At 43.6% G+C, this 19,985-nt stretch overlaps 1 protein-coding gene across 1 annotated transcript in view; it reads left to right on the top strand.

Annotated features, from left to right (window-relative positions):
* LRRC1 (leucine rich repeat containing 1) overlaps nucleotides 1-19,985 on the top strand; it is a 361,772-nt gene that overhangs the window by 281,902 nt on the left and 59,885 nt on the right. Inside the window, exons 8-9 of the mRNA XM_069235791.1 lie at nucleotides 10,431-10,575; nucleotides 15,775-15,893. Coding sequence (XP_069091892.1) covers nucleotides 10,431-10,575; nucleotides 15,775-15,893 — 264 coding nt within the window. The remainder of the gene's footprint in view (nucleotides 1-10,430; nucleotides 10,576-15,774; nucleotides 15,894-19,985) is intronic.

Here is a 19,985-nt window from a genome sequence, read left to right as displayed (position 1 = left end):
ATCATAACGCTTATAACGCTGCTACAAAGTCATTACCGGCTAAATCCTGCTAGCTCTATTTTGAGTTTCCAGCTGGGCTGTAACATTGCAGCCAGCTCGTAATTGAGCCGGCTGCAATGTGGCGGTGCTGCGGGTGCAGCAGCACCTGTCGCGCATTCCACTGCCCGAATTATGGGCAGGGGAATGCATGACTGGGCTGTGCATGGGGGCCCTCAGACGCTCCCATTTCGCCAGCCTTTCCATGATGGTGTAAACCGCGATGGAAAGGCTGGCGGATTACAACCGCCGGGACAGCCAAGCTGCAGGCAGCAGGGTCGGCGAACGGACCATGGTGACTACGATGCAGTCATAATGTGGAAGTCAGACCGCAGCGGTCCGACCACCACTGTGAGTCTTGCGGTCAGAAGGCCGCCAGACTCCTAATGAGGCCCTTAGTGTACAAATACTGTTGAGTAGTGATGAAGCACAGCTCCGTTGGAAGTAAAAAGCACATCTTGTGAGGCATGATCTCAGTATGGAGTATGACCTTTAAGTTCTAGCCAGAATACGCACACAGAAGAGTGGCATTCGGTGTCTGTGCCATAAAGGCCAGTAGAACCCATGTACACACATTTCGTAACAAAACAACTGATGCAGAAGGCCATGTGTGAGCTAGAAATCATCAAAAACGAGTCCGATTATGGGCATGTTTCATGGCACCTTGTGACAGTGGGGCTCAAACGTGTGAAGAGTTAGTTATGTGCTGCATTGTTATGTAAGTGTTGCTGTTTGGAATCTTCGTCCAATTGTGAGAATGGTGTGTAGTTATTCATGTTCGTTTATGTTTTCGGGGTTGCTGAGGAGCTCCTGGTTGATTCTATCTGCTATGGCCAGCATTGATCTGAAAGCGGCAGATGCAAGGAAATGTAATGAGCACAGGACTTACCGGTTGCAGTCACTGGCAGATTTTTAACCAAGCTGTTAGGAAAACGGTAATTCTGGTGCCAAAATATATGCCTTTTACTCTTGTGTTTCCCTTATACCCCCTCGCCCCCGTATTATCGTGAGCGGTTATGCCATCATATTGTTAAGAATTCCAAGCTGGGTCCCTTTTAAATGTTTTACACATGAATTGTACTTCCTCCTGGCAAGTGAACAAACTGGGCTAAATTAACTTAATCTTTTACGTTCCTGAAGGAAGATAAGTATCATTAACTGTAAGCCACATTTCAGTCATTGAAATGCCTGTCTGCCCCTTACAATACCCGATATTTTTCTTGATGATTGTTGGGTTACTATTGAGGGTGCAGGAGTCTGTCACTGGGTATTCTGTGTTTATGAAGGAAAGCCAAATGCCTTTGATATGGCTGTGGAAACCATCAGCCTGGGTTGCCAGGAAATTACGTAGTAGTTTCTTACGCACATTAGTCAGAGTGATCTGAAACAAAACACAGGTATGGTGAAACAGAACGTCAACGTTGCGGAATTGGGTATACTGAAACTCCTGAATGTCTGTTCAATTTTCTAGACAAGGATGTTTAATTTTATTGGTACAGATTAATTCCTCATTTATGAATAGCTAAGCCAACCGATGTTTAATATTAGCTGTCTGAGTTTTGCTTGCAACATTTTCTCTGGTGAAGTGTGCAGCAAATCACTTACTCAGCCTGTATGCGGTCGACATGTTAAGTCCTTAGCCCTTCATATCTGTAGATGTGGTGTCTAAAGCAGATGTCTTCAACCTTTTCCGTAATAAGAGCTACTTATGTTCAATGAAAATCATCCTGAATACTAACATTCAAGACTATGTTACATTAGTGCCCACCAAGTGCAAAATCATCGATCACCTTAGTGCATCCGACAGGGTTAACCACAGTAATGTAAAAAGGCTTTGTCAGTTTGAAATTCCTCTACATGGGTAATACTTAACAGCTATAGCCGTAATGCCACTGGTAAAAAGGTAATAAATATTATTGTCATCTCATATGCTGCATCATTTAATAATAAAATATCTGCTTTAACTAGAGTTTGAAAATGTAGCCATTTTTCTCCTAATATCAGCTTATATGTTGTGAAAATAGACTAATGTTTTGTATAAAGTACACATAACTTGAATATACAAATATTAACTCGGCTGTTAGAAATAGAGTCTCTTACTGGCAGTCAGTTTACACCCTGTCCAAATAGGGACTCTCACTCTGGTCAGGGTAAGGGAGTCACACACCTAAGATAACCCCTGCTCACCCCCTTGGTAGAATGCCTCTGAAATAAGCCTGACAGCTTGAGCCAATGTGTAAAGTATTTGTACACACACACACACACACACACACACAGTAACACAGTGAAAACACCACAAAAGCACTCAACTCCAGTTCAGAAAAATATCCAAGATTTATCTGAGTTAAACAAGACCAAAACAACAAAAATCAAAAACAAACCAGCAAAAATATACCTTTTTAAAACATTGCAAAGAGTCTTAATACAGAGGAATCAATGGTTGTCTCTTTTTAACACACAGTACCTGGGATGCATCAAAAACAAAAATGATGCGGGCCACAGAGGAAGTGAGGTGCTGAAAAACAAAGCAATGCTTTGGTTCCTTACTTCGCAAGGGAGGTGATGCATTGGTTGCTTATTGGCAGTGGCGGTGATGTCAGTTCTCTCCCCGCAGGAGAGATGAAGCGCCGGTTTCTGCTTTTGCAGCCTCAGTTCCTTGCTGTGGTGTGGGGTGGATGCGAAAATGACACCCAGGGATGATGAGTGGGAAAATCCAGATGCAAAGTGATGATAGATCCCTGGTGGAACAGGTGCTGCGTCGGTCCTAGAGGCGCTGTGTCAGTCCTTCCACCCCAAGGCAGGCGCTGGATCGATTCTTCAGCCGCAAGACAGGCGCTGCATCGATTCTTCTGCCGTAAGCCCAGTGATTCGTCAATTTTCAGGTTTGGCGATCCAATGCATAGATTTTCTTCCTCAGGACACCAGTTTCCACTTCCAAGGGCACAGGGAATTTGGCACCACTTGGCAAATCAGGGCTCTCAGCAGAGGAGTCCAGGTACTGGCAGATGAAGCCTTTGATGTCCCTGAGACTTCTTAACAAGGGACAAGCTTAGTTCATGCCCTTAGAGAACCTTAAAAAGCAGGCTGTAGAAAGCGAAGTCCAGTCCTTTGATTCCCAGGGCAGAAGCAGCAAGCAGCAGACCAGCACAACAAAACAGGCAGAGTGGCAGTTCCTCCTACAGCATCCAACTCTTCTTCTTCCGAATGTCCTCGGTCCAGAAGGGTTCTGAATTTGTCATCTCAGAGGCCCAAGACTTATACTCATTTCTGCCTTCGAAGTAGGTAAACTTCAAAGGAATGTCCTTGTAGCGCACAAAACACTTCCTTTGTTGCCCTGGCCCCAGACACACTTCAGAAGTTTGGAGACTGCTTTGTGTAAGGACAGGCACAGCCCTATTCAGGTGCAAGTGTCCGTTCCTCCCACCACTCTAGCCCAGGAAGACCCATCAGGATAAGCAGGGTACACCTCCGCTCCCTTCGTGAGACTGTCTAGGGTGAATTCACAAACAGCCCAACTGCCATCCTGACCCAGATGTGTATTTCACAGCTAGGAAGGAGCACAGAATGGTTAAGCAAGAAAATGCTCACTTTCTAAAAGTGGCATTTTTAGACTTACAATTTAAAAAAAAAAAAAAACTTCATCAAAAGATGTTAAATTGTGAATTTAGAGACCCCAAACTCCCCATCTCAGTCTGCTCCGAATGGGGAAATTACACGTAAAGGATATTTCAAGGAAATCCCGATCTTAATTTATGGGAGAGATATGCCTTACAATAGTGACAACTGAATTTAGCAGTATTTCACTATCAGGACATGTAAAACACCAGTACATGTCATGTCCTACCTTTTAATTACACTGCACCATGTCCACCGGGCTGCCTTGTGCCTACCTTAGGGGTAACTTACATGTAGTAAAAGGGAAATTTTGGGGCTGGCAAGTGGGTACCCTTGCCAGGTTGAACAGGCAGTACCAAACTGCCCACACAGACACTGCAATGGCAGGCCTGCAACATGTTTACAGCGTTACTCATGTGGGTGGCACAATCAGTGCTGCAGGCCCACTAGTAGCATTTGATTTACAGGCCCTGTGCACCTCTAGTGCACTTTACTAGGGACTTACTAGTAAATCAAATATACCAATTGTGGATGAACCAATTACCAATCCAATTGAGACAGAGAGCACTTGCACTTTAGCACTGGTCAGCAGTTGTAAAGTGCCCAGGGTCCTAAAGCCAGCAAAACTGAAATCAGCTGAGGGTCAAAACAGAAGGTCAGGTGTTAAAAAGATAGGGGAAAACATCCCAAGAACTGATAGCTCTAACATCATCCAAGCAAACGCTTCTAATTTAGTATACCTGGGTGCGCACGCACACACGTACACTCGCGCACACACACACACACAAACACACACACTCTTTTTTTCTTTCTCTCTTTCTCTCTCTTTCTCTCTCTTTCTCTCTCTTTCTCTCTCTTTCTCTCTCTTTCTCTCTCTTTCTCTCTCTTTCTCTCTTTCCCTCTTTTTCTTTCTTTCCCTCTTTCTCTCTTTCCCTCTTTCTCTTTCTCGCTCTCTTTCTCTTTCTTTCGTTCTCTTTTGTGCTCTTTCTCGCTCTTTCTCTTTCGTTCTCTTTTGTGCTTTCTCGCTCTCTCTTTCTTTCTCTTTCTTTCTCTTTTTCTTTCTCTTTCTCTCTCTCTTTCTTTCTCTCTTTTTCTCTCCCTCTTTCTCTGTTACATGGAGAGATGCCAGTGGCTCATTAGCTGCTTCTTGGAGAAGCCTGGTCTCAATCAAAGAATTGGCGGAACCGAAAAATGGATTATGCTGTCTGCTCAAGCCCTCCCGGTCTGAAAATGAAGCGCCTCAAAGGTTTGATGAGCATTGCTTGGCAGCCAACCTTAGACTGAGTAAGGCGCCCACCACTCCTTGTAGCGACTGATCTGAGGTCCAAGCCACTTGTACGTCCTAAAAGTCCACCCTAAAATCCAGAAAGGAAGTTTTACCCAAGAAAGCTTGTGAGCTCTTGGAGTCTGCTGCAGCAGGAAATAATAGTAAGATCTTTTGGGATCAGTCAAGAAAATCTGACTAAGAAATACACAGGAAAGCCCTCTACTGCATTGTACAATCTTGGGGTCACATTGGGTTTTGCACTTTAGCTCTATATCCCACATTGAGGATAGTGTAGATTTGGTCAGTTCTTTACCAAGAAGATTACAGCATTTGCTTGCCCCTTCTTCTTTCGTTACCAGAAGTAGAATTGGCTATATTTCAGAGATCGGGGTAGGAAAGCCCCAGGGCCAGATGGGGTCCTAAACAACCCCATAAAATGTTGTATTGACTTGTTGGGGTCCTTTTATCACTAAAGTTTCCAATGACTCTCTGAACACTCCCCGCTCTTGGGCTTTGTCCACCATCGTGCCCATTTTGAAAAAAGGGTGACGGTATGTCCCCCCAAATGCCTCAGACCAAACCTCTCATCAGCAGTACAGTTACGATCATAGGCAGGATGGTTTTATCGTCTTGCTACATGGGCCCAAGAAAATGTCCTTCTCTCTCCTTTTCAGTTTGGATTTCGGCCAGGGCTGGGCATGATGAAGCAATGTCTAAATTTGAACCTGATAGTTAACAAATGTATCTCTGTTAGATGTTGTCCACTGTAACGGACCTTTATGAACCAATCTGCGGCTTTTGACTTTATGAATAGGACCAAAGTGTGGCTGATGCTATTGTATTTAGGGGTGGAGTTACCGTTAGTGAATATTCTGCATTCACTGCAAATGAACCTTGCACCAAGGGTGCACTTGGGCTTTAACGGGGAAATGACCCCCGAAATCTCCCTTGAGCGAGGAGTGCATCAAGGCTGTATCTTGGCCCTGTAACTTTTTATTATCTATATTAATGGCCTGTGTGGCACCTGACCTTGACCTCTGTAGACACTCCTAGGATTGCCAGCACCCAGGTGCCTGCACTGCTGTATGCCAACAACACAGTCTTACTGGTGGTACTCTTAATGCCTTGCTGCCTCTGGTGCACAGTTTGGTTAACTGTATGAGCAGTCTTGACCTTGACACAAACTATGGAAAGTCTCCGCCATGCCCTTGCGATGGCTCAGCTGAACAAACATGGTTGCTTTTTATGTATTTTTGTAAATTTAAAAAAAGTTTGTTCAGACATTTTTTTAAAACCATTATTAAACAATATGGGCCATGGCAAATGCAGAGAAGTCTTATTCCATTTGCAACTGCTGAACAGTCACAACGTATGTTTGAGGGTTAGCTCCTTCTTGAAAATCGCAGTAGCATGCAGAAAATCACTGGAAGGTTAGGCTTTGTAGCAGCTTACCCTATTCTGTTGTTTAATGTTAGCAACGTTACTGTTACTAACAGTGTTCGCTAGCTGTCGTTTACATGCAAGCTATCTCGCAGTCTGAGCTGTTTTATGAACCAAACTGCCTTATCTGAATTCTCAATTGACTTTGTATTTGTTTATTTCAAGGGTATGCATTTTATGATTGTTTTTTTACCAGCATGGGTGCCTGGCGTGAGCTCGTCTCGTCCTGGCACACTGTTCCAGTGTGCCTGTGACAAGACCAGCTCGTCCTGCACCCGGCCTACACACCCCATTCGGGGATGGAAGGGGAATTGCTTGCTTCCCCTGACCACCTGTGCACCCCCCTCCCAGTGACGTCTGATGTCAGCACGTGATTTGCACACTGACCTCATCAGAGGACACCTCGGATTGTGCTGGAAGCATGCTTCCAGCGCGATCCCGGAAGAGAAATGCAAAAGCATTTTTCTTCGGACCTGGATGTGGGGCGGGAGAGACAGGAAAGGAAAGACCTTTCCTTTAATGTCTCTCAAAGCATTTCTGCTGCCCGATCGCAATGCCCACTAGACACCAGGGATTTTTTTTTTGTATATTTCAGTAAGGGGGTCTGCGGTCCCTTGGGCAAGGGCTGCTCCCCATGGGGGAACATCATTTTTAGGCCATTTCAAATCCCCCCCACCCCCGGGGGCAGATCGACCTAATTGTATAATTAGGCCAATCTGCCCCCGGGGGGAGGGCAGAAACCTCTAGACACCAGGGATATATATTTTTTTTTATTTACTTTGTTTTTATGTATAGGGAGTGACCCCCTTAGTAAAGGGTTGCTCCCCTGGAGGGCAAATTGTATTTAGGCCATTTATGCTCCCCTTGGGGGCAGAGTGGCCTATTTTTGTTAGGCCAAAATGCAGAAACCACTAGACACCAGGGATTGGTGTGTGTGTGTTCATGTGTGTGTTTTGTTTGGGCGGGCAGCCCCTTGGGCAAGGGTCGCTCCCCCCGGAGACACATTACTCTTGGCCATATCTGCTCCCCTTGGGAGAGATAGTCCTATTTTGGAAGGCCCATCTGACCCAAGGGAGGCAGAAAGCCCCACTAGAGACCAGGGAAGATTATTTTTTCCAAATAAGAGGTTGGGGGGTATGGCCATACCCCCACCCCAAATAAATGGGACCAAAGTTGTTCTGACCACCAGTGGGCAGATGGGGCAATTACCCCCGATCCACACCCTGAGGGGGCAGAAAGTCTGTTAGATGCCTGGGAATTCAAAAAAAAAATTGTGGGGTGGTGGCTTCCAACCAGTATGGGCCTGGTTATGCCCCCACCCTAACAGAAAGGGGTAACAGTCTTTCAGCTCTCCCCCACACAATAAAACATCTTATCCCACGACAAAAAAGAGGACATTTGTTTATTTTGGGTTTTGGTTTTACATTTGGGCCATAAAAGCTTGGCAATGCTCAAAATCGTCCCACTTGAAATGGTGAGGGCTGCACTTTTTTCACTTTGGGACCCTGCCATGTAGAAAAATCCACAAGTCCTAGACACATCTGACAACTAAACATCTGGTTGATTCCAGGGTAGTGTGCTTCACATGCACCTGCACCATTTTCTTACCCACAGTGCCCTGCAAACCTCCAACATTGCTGGAAATCACACATTTTCCCCACATTTTTGTGATGGAACCTTCCGGAATCTGAAGGAATCCACAAACTTCCTACCACCCAACATTGTCTCATCTATACCGATAAGACTTCTGCTGCACTTGTCAGCCTAAAAAGTTTTTTTTTCAAACTGGCCCTTTGGACCTGCTTTGGTTCTCCCTCAATTTCAACATGGTTTTGGCTCTTACCCTGTCACAGGCACTTGGCCCACCTACACATCATTTTTACCGGGAGTCTGAGGGGAACCTTGGGTGGTAGGAAATTTGTCCCTGTGCAGTGATCCCACACAGAAATGTGGGACAATTGTGATTTTTTTTTTTTTTTTTTTAGCTAAATTTGAGGTTTGCTGAGGATTCTGGGTAAGAAAACATTAGGGGATTCACACAAGTCACACACCCCTGGACTCCCTCGGTGTCTAGTTTTCAGGAAAGTCAGGGTTTTGTAGGTTTCCCTAGATGGCTGCTGAGCCCAGGACCAAAAACGCAGGTGCCTCCCCTGCTCCTCACCACAAAAACAGGTAGTTTTGTATTTTATCATTTTGATGTGTCCAAATAGTGTTTTGGGGCATTTCGTGTTGTGAGCGCTAGGCCTTCCCACACAAGTGAGGTACCATTTTTATTGTGAGACTAGGGGGAACGCTGGGTGGAAGGAAATGTGTGGCTCCTCTCAGATTCCAGAACTTTCTATCACTGAAATGTGAGGAAAAGGTGTTTTTTGGCCAACTTTTTAGGTTTTCAAAGGATTCTGGGTAACAGAACCTGGTGAGAGCCCCACAAGTCACACTGTCTTGGATTCCCCTAGGTGTCTAGTTTTCAAAAATGCTCAGGTTTAGTAGGTTTCCCTAGGTGCCAGCTGAGCTAGAGGCCAAAATCTACAGCTAGGCACTTTGAAAAAACACGTCAGATTTCAATGTAAAAATGTGATGTGTCCATGTTGCATTTCCTGCCATGAGCATTAGGCCTACCCACGCAAGAGAGGTACCATTTTTATCAGGAGACTTGGGGGAACACAGAATAGCAAAACATCTGTTATTGCCCCTTGTCTTTCTCTACATTTTTTCCTTCCAAATGTAAGACAGTGTATAAAAAAGACTTCCATTTGAGAAATACCCTGTAATTCACATGCTGATATGGGCATCCCGGAATTCGGAGATATGCAAAAAAACACTTATCTTGTACCCATTTTGGTAATACAAAAGTTTTCTTGATACCTATTTTTCACTCTTTATATTTCAGCAAATTAATTGTTTTATACCCGGTATAGAATAAAACCCCATTGCAAGGTGCAGATCATTTATTGGCTCAGGGTACCTAGGGTTCTTGATGAACCTACAAGCCCTATATATCCCCGCAACCAGAAGAGTCCAGCAGACGTAACAGTATATTGCTTTCAAAAATCTGACATCGCAGGAAAAAGTTAGAGTAAAACGTGGAGAAAAATGGCTGTTTTTTTCACCTCATTTTCAATATTTTTTTCATTTCAGCTGTAATTTTTTGTAGGAAAACCTTGTAGGATATACACAAATTACCCCTTGCTGAATTCAGAATTTTGTCTACTTTTCAGAAATGTTTAACTTTCCGGGATCCAGCATTGTTTTCACACCCATTTGTGTAACTAACTGGAAGGAGGCTGAAAGCACAAAAAATAGTAAAAATGGGGTATTTCCCAGTAAAATGCTAAAATTGTGTTGAAAAATTGGGTTTTCTGATTCAAGTCTGCCTGTTCCTGAAAGCTGGGAAGATGGTCATTTTAGCACCGCAAACTCTTTGTTGATGCCTTCTTCAGAGAAGAAACAACAAGATTTCTTCTGCAGCCCTTTTTTCCCTTTAAAAAAAAAAAAGGATATTTTGCTGTATTTTAGCTAATTTCTTGGTCTCCTTCAGGGGAACCTACAAACTCTGGGTACCTCTAGAATCCCTAGGATGTTGGAAAAAAAGGACACAAATTTGGCGTGGGTAGCTTATGTGGACAAAAAGTTATGAGGGCATAAGCACAAACTCCCCCAAATAGCCAAAAAAAGGCCTGGCACCAGAGGGGTGAAAAGGCCTGGCAGCGAAGGGGTTAAAGTCACCGCAGTTGTACAGCTTAAGAAATAACCAGTCAGCTGCCTGTCACTTCATGCGCTTTCTTGATGAACAATGCTGCTCCATTCATTAATTGATTGTAACTTATGGATTTTATATAACTTTATGTATTCTTTTTTTCTTGTTCCAAATAAGTTGTGAACTCACTTTCATGGCTATATTCGGCCGAATAAAGATTTTTTTAACTTAATTGACTACACTCAGTTGATAGTTTTCTTGCTGTAAAGAACAGTCGGTGCTTTTTATAAAATTGTATCAGTAGCATGAGAGTGTTGGTGAAATATTTGTTTTCTACACATCGGGACGTGTTCTTTTTTGTTTCTTTCAATGTAGGAAATTGGGAACCTGAAAAACCTGCTTTGCTTGGATGTGTCAGAGAATAAGATTGAGAGACTTCCTGATGAGATCTGTGGTCTTTGCTCATTAACAGACTTGCTAGCGTCCCAGAATCTAATAGAGGTTTTACCAGATGGTATTGGTAAGTGTTAACCTATCTACTGCTACTATTCATGGCTAAAGTTTTTTTTTTTTTTTTTAAATGTCGTTTTTAAACCTGATTAGCTGCATAGTATTCTTAATCATTCTTCACAGACTAGTTAAGCACTGCTTCTCAACAAGTGTGAATAAAGTGTGAGTAAAGAGGTGTGGACCTGTTTACGGTTGTAGATGTTAATCCTTGCTGTGTGGGGAAGCACTATGAACAAGCAGACCTGTCATTTATACAGCTGTTACACCATCCTGTCTGGCCTGTCTTACACCGTCAATTATGACCTAGCTTGGAAGGGAAGGACCGTGTAAGTCTCATTTCAGTGGGAGGAGTCGAGCAAAATCCTAATTGAAAGAGAGCTAGGTCTTGCATAATAAGAAGCAAGCAAGGATCACAGATATTCGGATGTGTGTAACCTGCTGGAAGGATGGAGAAAAAGAGAGTGCATTGGTATTTGGATGCACAAACAGTTGGCATTATAATAGACAGAGCATTGAGAGGTGATGCCGAACGTGAGCTGGGACATGCTGCAGATGGGGAAAGAGGTAGGAGGCTACACACTGAGCTTAAAGAAAGATGTAGAAAATGAATATTGACACAGATGCAAGGGAATTACACATTTTAACAGATAAATAGTGGAATGGGAGCATAATTTGTATCTGACAAAATGGAGAAAAGAGGATTACACCAATGAACAGTAAAGAAAGGTGTGAGATACACAAACAAGAGGTAACACAAGATTGTTCATAGCGGATCTTCGTAAACAACCTGTGCAGTTTCACATCCTCATTACTCCTGTTGTATGCTAAGTGGCAATGAACCAGTCTAATGAAAACAAAAAAACAACTTGGCTAAACAAAAAAGTTCGGTGGATTGCTTAAACTCATTTCCACCACCAGTAACTCCTGTGGGCTGCAATCCAGTCCTTCATTTTTTTTAGCCTCCCATTAGGATAGGGACAGTAATGCTTGAATTGACAGGTCCTCTCAGAGAGAGAACACATGCAACCACAGATCAGTTTCGGTCTATTTGTGCTTCATAAGTAGGGCCTAGCTTGAGTCCTGTGGCACAGTGAGTACTGGAATCTCATCTCAATATACCAATCAGACTGAACTGAACAAAAAAAATGATGGTGGATTGCTTGAATTATTGTCAGCAACTGCTAATTACTCTGGTTTGCAGTCCAGTCTATTGTTATTGCCACCTCAGAAAGGAACCAGCCAGAGAATACGTGGCCATCCTGGACTGTTGTGATTGGAGTAGGACAAACACTGATTTGCAAATGGCTGGTTTCTATCTGAGGTGGCACTGTGGACAAAACACAAGGGACTGCATTATGGTCCAGATTGATTACTAGTTGCTGAGTTTAATGTCACCAGTCCAACCATCGCACCCTTCTGGTTCCATTGTAATAAGAACACAGTACTCATCTGAACAAATCGGGACAATGCTATTCATCCCAATTAATCAGTCACTTTGAGGAGACAGCATCTACTTCCCATTACCCAACAACCTCCCTTTTGTACCTCTCCAATCTCTTATGTTTTCAGTCACGTTTTGAATCATCATTTCTCTTGCCACAAGAAATTCTTCTGCTAATATCCACTCCTGTAAATCATGTCACCTTTTTTCAAAAGAGGAACCCTATTTCTGCATCCAGTGTGCTGCAATTCCTCCTCCTACCAATAACAATGACAGTATCACACTTGTATGTCCCATTTTATCTCTTTAAGGTCTTGGCTATAGGCTTAACACACAATGCTTGAATCTTTTCAACTGCATCTCGCAACTGAGTGAAAATCCCTGCTCCATAACACGTCTACTAAGGCATTCATCCAAATCATAGAAGGAAATCCGTGTTCCCAGAACCGTATCTGGGACAACTATCAGATCAGCAGCATAAATATTTTTTAAACACAACTGGAGTAAGATACGTCTTATGAAAAAATCTGTTGTGTGTATACCTATATTACTGGTTAAGAGTTCTAGATTAGTTTTCATCACTGTGAATCTGACAACTGACTCCCAAGATATCCCTCCAACCAGTCCTGTATCAACTACCCTGATTCTAGGTCAGGATGCACAAAATTCTAACGTGGAAAGAGAACTGGGCATAATTCATTTGCTTTTGTTCTACCCATGGAAATTTGATCCACTACTTTGTTAAAAGAAAAATAAAACTCAAGCAAAACAATTGCTTTTTGAAGCACTGTCAGGGGCTGGGCAATATATTGACCTTACTGCAGCTAACTTTAAGGTAAATACATTGCTTAGCCCCTCACAGGAACCTTTAAAGCACAAGCGGTTGCAGAAAGGGCTTTACACACTTTGTTAAAAGAGCTCTTATGTATTACATTGACTAAGGCTATTAGAAAAACTAAGTACCTCCTTGTAGTTTTTGATAAGCCTCACTTGAGGAAGTCAGTTTCCAAATCTGGCACTGCGAGACATACAGTTAACTACATCCACTTCTGTTATGCCAAAGCTATACGTACACTTAGCGCTGTGTCCAGAGCACATTCTACTCTCACAAAGGATCCCCTGATCTTGTTGGCTCTCATTATACTGAATGAGATCTGCTGGATTCGGGAAGCAGCACCACTAGGCTGTAGTGAACTGAGTGTAATACCACACCGCGTGCCAGCTAGCAGTACCCCACCAGCACCTGAAAGTGGTGGTGATTTTTGGCAGCTGTGAGAATAACATTCTGATTTCTCAGGGAAATCGTGGTGCAACAGATCTCATCCTGTTCTGTTACATTCATCACACACACATGCAAAGACAAACAGAAACAGAAATCGGTTTAATATATTTTATTGAATCAACTGCGCTCTAGATAAAATAGCATGTACTGCAACGATTAGGATGATAAAACAGAATAATAGCAATGTGGTTACAAGGAAAGTGAAACACAAGAAAAGTCCCATCATATTGTCAGAGTGCTAAGTGTCAGTATTCCTACCTGTGCACTAAGGTACTACTAGAGCACAGCAGTGTTAGCCCTACTCTGCCCTTCAGGTTCCCTAGTAAGACACCATCCCTCACACCTGAATATGATAGTAGTGAAGAGGGCTGTTGGTCTTCTGAGAGTCCTCTCTCAATTAAATGGAACAACGCCAAGTCTCACCAGACAGCTGCAGTGAAGCAACTGCATGCAGTGGCAATTTTCTGGCTGGAACTCTACCTCTAATGTATAGGGGCAGAGGGATGTTTTAGAATAAAACAGCTGGTGTTATGAGAAACCTGCCCTGACGTAGGAACAAGTATGTTTCTCATGAAGTGACAAAGACTGAGGTGTCCACTTTGTACTGACAACATATTGGAGACAGCCTTGAGGAAAGCACAGAACTAGAATGTCCAAGTAAAAGGAATGAAAACAGTTTCTGTGCTAAATCTGTATGAGATAAAGGAAAATGAAACATCACCACAGAAGAGAGCTTCTGCTCAGAAAATAAAACAAATTGTTATTAGGCTAAAGGGTAAAAGCTGCAGGCCTATGGCTAAAATAGAATGCCCATAAAAGCTACTAAAATAACTTCACAGCTCCCTGTGGATTTTCTTGGTAAACTCTGAATTACTGACATTTGTAAATCTGCAACATGGTCCAACATTCACACATTTGCCAAGCACTATTGTGTGCACTTTCAGGCCCGCCAAGAAGTGCCTTCTGCAGTAGGTTGCAAACCACAGATTTAGGGACAAGGGCACTGTTTCTCAGTCTATGCAGAGCATTTGATTTACAGTAGCACATGCTACAAACGGAAAATGTTACTGACTGTAATAGTTGATGTCTTGCTTGTGGTGCTGTAGATTCATGTGCGCCCTCCCAACCTTGCCAGATGTTAGTTCATAGTAGGATGTATGAGGAATTCATTATTTTAAAAGCAAATATATATATTTGAATATATGTATATATACACACACACACATATGTGTGTGTATATTATTTATATGAAGCTTTTATAGACCTTAGATCATCATTCGACCTGGTGCCGAGGGAGAATCTCTGGAGGGTTTTATGCTTCGGATGAGCTACCAGGCGATTTGCTCTGGATTCTAAGAATACTCCATACCAATACCTATGTAAGAGTGAGGTGGAATATGGGAGGAGACCTTACGGACAGAATCCTAATTACTCAAGGAGTAAAACAGGGTTGCGTACTTACTCCTACACTCTTTATCCTTTACATTATTGGGGCAGTCAATTGGTTAACCAAATGTAAACATAATGCACACAGGATTGCAGGAGTATGTGTACCTATCCTAATGTTTGCGGATGACACTTTATTAATTTTGAGAACCCTATGGGCCTTCAGACAGAATTAAATGCCTTTGCCACCTTTTGTAGGAAACCCCACCAGTTGAAAATTGTTTCCACATTCCTAAGTGTAAGGTTGGTAAGTGTAAATAGCTGCATCCCAGGCTGTAATGAGATCCAGTATTGCAAAGGCAGTAACTACATTGACACCTTTTTTAAGTAGGTGTAAGAGAGTGGTGCAATACTTATGGAGAAATGTCCGAATCAACATTTCTTCCATTTTTTTGCCTCCTTTTTTTCTGTGTTGAGGAAAGAAGGGGAAAAGCAGCGTGGCACTGCTATTCTAACCCCACAACTTTGGATTCTCCATTCCTTTCCAAGGATAGAGTTATGTTTTCTTCAGCTGAAAGTGACATTAGTCACGGGCTGCGCCTAAACATTCAGAACACGTTTTGTGTGAAAAGGAGGCAGACAACCCTAAATAATGCTGCAGGGACACCAGGAGACCTAGAGCTTCTCCGGGCTTCTGAAATGCCTAACGAAATGTCACAGTGATGATTTAACAGCCGCTTTGTAGAACCCTGGTCCATAGTTAAGGACCAAACTATAACGTTACTTTAACCTTTTTTAGTGAATTTCTATATATTTATATGCATTTGAAACTTGTAGCAAAATATCGTTTTTGTCCTCTCTTGACACTTCTGTGTACTTCCCCTTGTGTTTGTTTTAAGACTAGCTTTCCTCTTACTTAGGTTATTCTTGTTAGTTTTAAATTTGGCAGTTATTCTGTCCGCAGCCATGACCTCTTCCACGCCCCTTTACATTTTAGGCCTAGGTATGCAGAAACAGAATGACGGATTATGGCACTTTATACCCAATGCTGTACTAGAATATTGGTTTATTGGAACAGCTGACTGATGTTCTTTCCACAGGAAAGTTAAGGAAGCTGTCAATCTTAAAGGTGGATCAGAATCGGCTCATGCAGTTGACCGACGCAATCGGAGAGTGTGAGAGTTTAACGGAGCTGATTCTTACAGAAAACCAGTTGCTGGTAAGTGTGTGCGTCGGTGGCCTTCCTTCCCTGTGCGTTAAGCGGCGCACTGCTGTCGCTTGTGTTTTACTGTAACCTCACTTTCGGTCTTTCTGCTCCGCTGGGGTACTCATCTTACGCTGCTGTTTGTATCTGTGGCGATTAATTAACTGATTCGAGGGGCGTTTGAAAATAAATTGTATTGACAGAAATGCGGAGCCGGTTATAGATTTATATGGGGCTGACGCAAGGACCTTTTGAGGTCACAGTGATCGCCCGTGTGTTCGGCCCTGGGGATGCGGAAGGAAGCATTGCAGAGGGACGCATGCGTATCCCTCCTCTCGGCTACTATTGGGATTCACTTTAGGATAGACTCTACAATCCACGAATGAGCAAAATCCACTCAGTTTTCGGGACATCCTCTGAGTCAAATTTACTTATAACATATGTATTGGAGGTTATTTGAATATTTGTGTTCATTCTAAAAAAATTATGAATTTTATGGATTTTACTCTTCGCTCCAGATCAATATAAAAGTGGCCAGTACGACTCAAGTATGTTTCGCACCCCTTTTCACAACACCTTGTATAGTATGTGTTTATTCCAAGCAGATGAGAACTGTAAAAAGTAATGTCTTTACTACGTTTATCACAGGCACATGTTTATACGAGATTCAGAACGTTTGGTGGGAGTGCTGTATCCGTTGTACGTTTCCCCATGCACTGTCACGTTCTTTCAAAATTGTAGCCAAGCTTTGCCAGCTCTTCCTCAAACACTAATTACCTTCGCACAATTACCTGGTTCGCTTAATCAGAAAGAAGCATCTTTTGGATACAGTGAGATTGCAGGATGATTTTAAGTCGCTTCTCATACAGTTCATTAATCAACTCCTTCTCATAGATGTTTGCGGAGGTGCGAGGGTCCTACTTCGACGAAATACAAGGGTATGTGCTCTATAGTGCTGTAGCACAAATAGTCTCCCCTACACTGCAAGCTTAGTTTATTGCCAACGTTTCACCCACTTAAAAATCAATTTTCAAACGGTGACACTAAAATGTGAATCTCTCAAGGCTTAAAAATTCTTGGATATTAATACATTTGTATAAGCCCTTCGACCAATCCAGCAGCCTAGTAAGAAACAGCATGTCAGAACGTGAGTTGCCTTTGTAAAGCTCCCCAGACCTTATTTATCATTTTGATTCCAGTCGAATATCATGTTGAAGCACATGCTTTTTTTCTGTGGCACCTGTGGAACTTTCCAACAAAAGAAAAAGTATTAAGCGTGAAATTACCAGTCTTTTGCTTCTGTTATACACTATGGAGTCATTATGACCCCAGTGGTGAGTGGAAATGTGGTGGTAGTACCCCCAACAGGCTGGCGATACATACCGCCACATTATGAGAATAGCCGGTTGGCTGCAGCCAACCCGCCACTTCTCCACTCATACCGCCATGGCGGTATCAGCCGCCGGGCCGGAGATGTCAATCTCCAGCCCAGCGGCCGGCATAGTACTGCTGGTGGCATTATGAGCCTGCCTACTGTCATGGGTTTAGTGGCGTTACCAATACCACAAAAACCTTGGCGGTATTTCCTACCGGTGACGGGGATTTCCTTCCCTGTCAACGGTAGGCAGCTCCCACAACCCCACAAAACACACCTGACAACCCCTCACTCCCCCTCCATCCAACTCCCCCATACCCCTCCAATCCTCACACACACACACACACACACCCCGTCTGATCCTTACACTCCTCTACCACCCCCCATACACGCATACACCTGCAGACACGCACCATGCATACACCCAATCACTCACACTGGCATACATGCATTCATACACACACTGGCATACATGCATTCATACACACACTGGCATACATGCATTCATACACGCATACTTCCAGACATGCTCACACACATTCTTTCAACGATCACACTGACATGCAGACACACATTTACTTCACTGTTCTTACATGCATTCACTCACGCATACAACCACGCAAACAACACATCACACACAGACGCATTCACACACGCACCCAGACATTCATGCACACACTCAGACACACACACACACACAACACCCCCACCCTCCCGCCCACCTCCCCTGTCGGAAGCCCGACTTACCTTGGTCAAGGAGGTCTTCCGGCAGGGAACGGGAGGGGGCGCTGCTACCGCCAGCACACCCCACTAGCAGAACACCGCCAGGTCGTATCACACGTCATGATACGCCTGGTGGCATTCAACTGGCGTGGCGGTGCTGGTGGTAGCAGCGCCAGCTTACCACCATCCGCCAGCATTATCAGTGCCGGATTTCCGCCCTTCTTGTGGCGGACGTCCAGCAGTGATCATAATATTGCGGACAGATGATAGCCGCGGTGATGGTATCTTGGCGGCCGTTACCGTGACGGTAGGCGTTTTTTGCCACCATTGTTATAATGAGGACCTATGTGTCTCCCACGTTGGTGAATTACTATTTCTGTATGTGGTGTGTACAATACACCACCTATTATTCTTAGCAATTGTTAAGAAGTCTTGTTTGAGGTTGCTATGGCATATAACAGTTTAGCATACTCACCTGTATTAAATCGTACCATAAAATGTATTGGGTTTTTCAGCATGCAGAGGATGTTATTTAAAAATAAATGCATACATATCCTCAGCAATATGGGCGTATTTTGATAGGGTGGCCTTCTTGTCTGATGGTATAACTTTTCCATATCTAGGCGGCAACAGTGGTTTTGTTATAAAAGCCAGGCAGAAAATAATTGTAGAGTTTAGCCATATTTATTGCTCAGCCTGTAGGACACAGGCACCATTTTGGTAAATCAAGCTTTTTTGATGGCGGCGTGAGCGTTTGCTGGATTTGATTTCACGTCAGAGGGACAAATATACTTACTTAGACTGCCCTCTTTGACCTGTGGTTCTTTATATCAGTCAGAACGCCCGCAATTATATCAAGCAAAACTTGCCTGTACGGGCACTACTTCTTAGCAAGAAAAGAAGGGAAGAAGGGTTTAGCTTCCTTTGCTACGTGCCTGCGCCCAGTTGGTTAATGACGTTGTGATCAGCGCTAAGCATTAGAATTGGTGGGACGCAAATCCTTCTTTCTTCTTTCTGTTTGGATTTTATCTTTGTGTTGTTCATTTGTATGGAAGGTGCGTGGTCGTCTGGCCGCTTGCCTCCGGAACCTGCGTCGGCACTTACACAAAAGCCCCTACGGTTTGTACTGCAACAGTTTCGGTTATGAACATAGCAGATGATTATAAGTATTGTTCTGTTTGTATGCATTGTGTCGTTTTGCTTCATCGTGAGAAATAAGTTAAATTATTTGTCCATGATTTAGGATAATTAGTGTGAATTATTTTTCCTGATATCACCTGTGAATATTTTTTGTTTATTGATGTTTGACTGTGCTGTGCGATGCCGGTTTGGCACTCCACAGCACAGTTATAGTAACGTGTGAAGTATGAATGGTGTGTGTTTGTGTGTATGTGTAGATATATATATATATGATATGTGACATTTTTTTTTATGTTGGATGGTTCTCTGTCAATCATTCAGTATTGAACAATCTATATAAAAAAAAAAAAAAGAATTTGGGGGGGGGGGTGGCAGGATGCCACTTCGTACAGATATTGTTCCTTGAGCTATTTCCTGCCGATCTCTCATCGACTGCCATCCTTCATCCTGGGGACCGTAACCAACCATGAAACTACTCTCAACCACGGGGCACTCGATCTGCAGCGGATTGAGCGGATCCGAGTGCTCCATACCACATCCTACACAGTGGAACGAGACCGAGCGCCTCCCCCTAAGTCGTCTGCTCCTTCGTACAAAATGGCATCTATGGTCGGCTGCGCGTCTGAATACCTGCTGACACTCGGTGTGGCTCCGGAGGGGACCTTTGCTGTGCTGGCTGCCCCGAGGGGAGGGGCCTGGGAGGAGCAACACCTGGAGCCAGCTATCTTTCAGGCTGAATGTGAGCAGTGCTCAAGGTTAACCTACCCAACTCCCCGCCCCCTCCCCCCCCGCCGCCCCTGGAGTAATGTTGGATGACTACCATCTGGGCTGGAGGACCCTGAGCAATCCACAAAGTGGCTGCCCTGGAG

The sequence above is a fragment of the Pleurodeles waltl genome, chromosome 5, assembly GCF_031143425.1.
Source record: "Pleurodeles waltl isolate 20211129_DDA chromosome 5, aPleWal1.hap1.20221129, whole genome shotgun sequence".
NCBI lineage: Eukaryota > Metazoa > Chordata > Amphibia > Caudata > Salamandridae > Pleurodeles > Pleurodeles waltl.
This window is presented reverse-complemented; position numbering and strand designations above follow the sequence as displayed.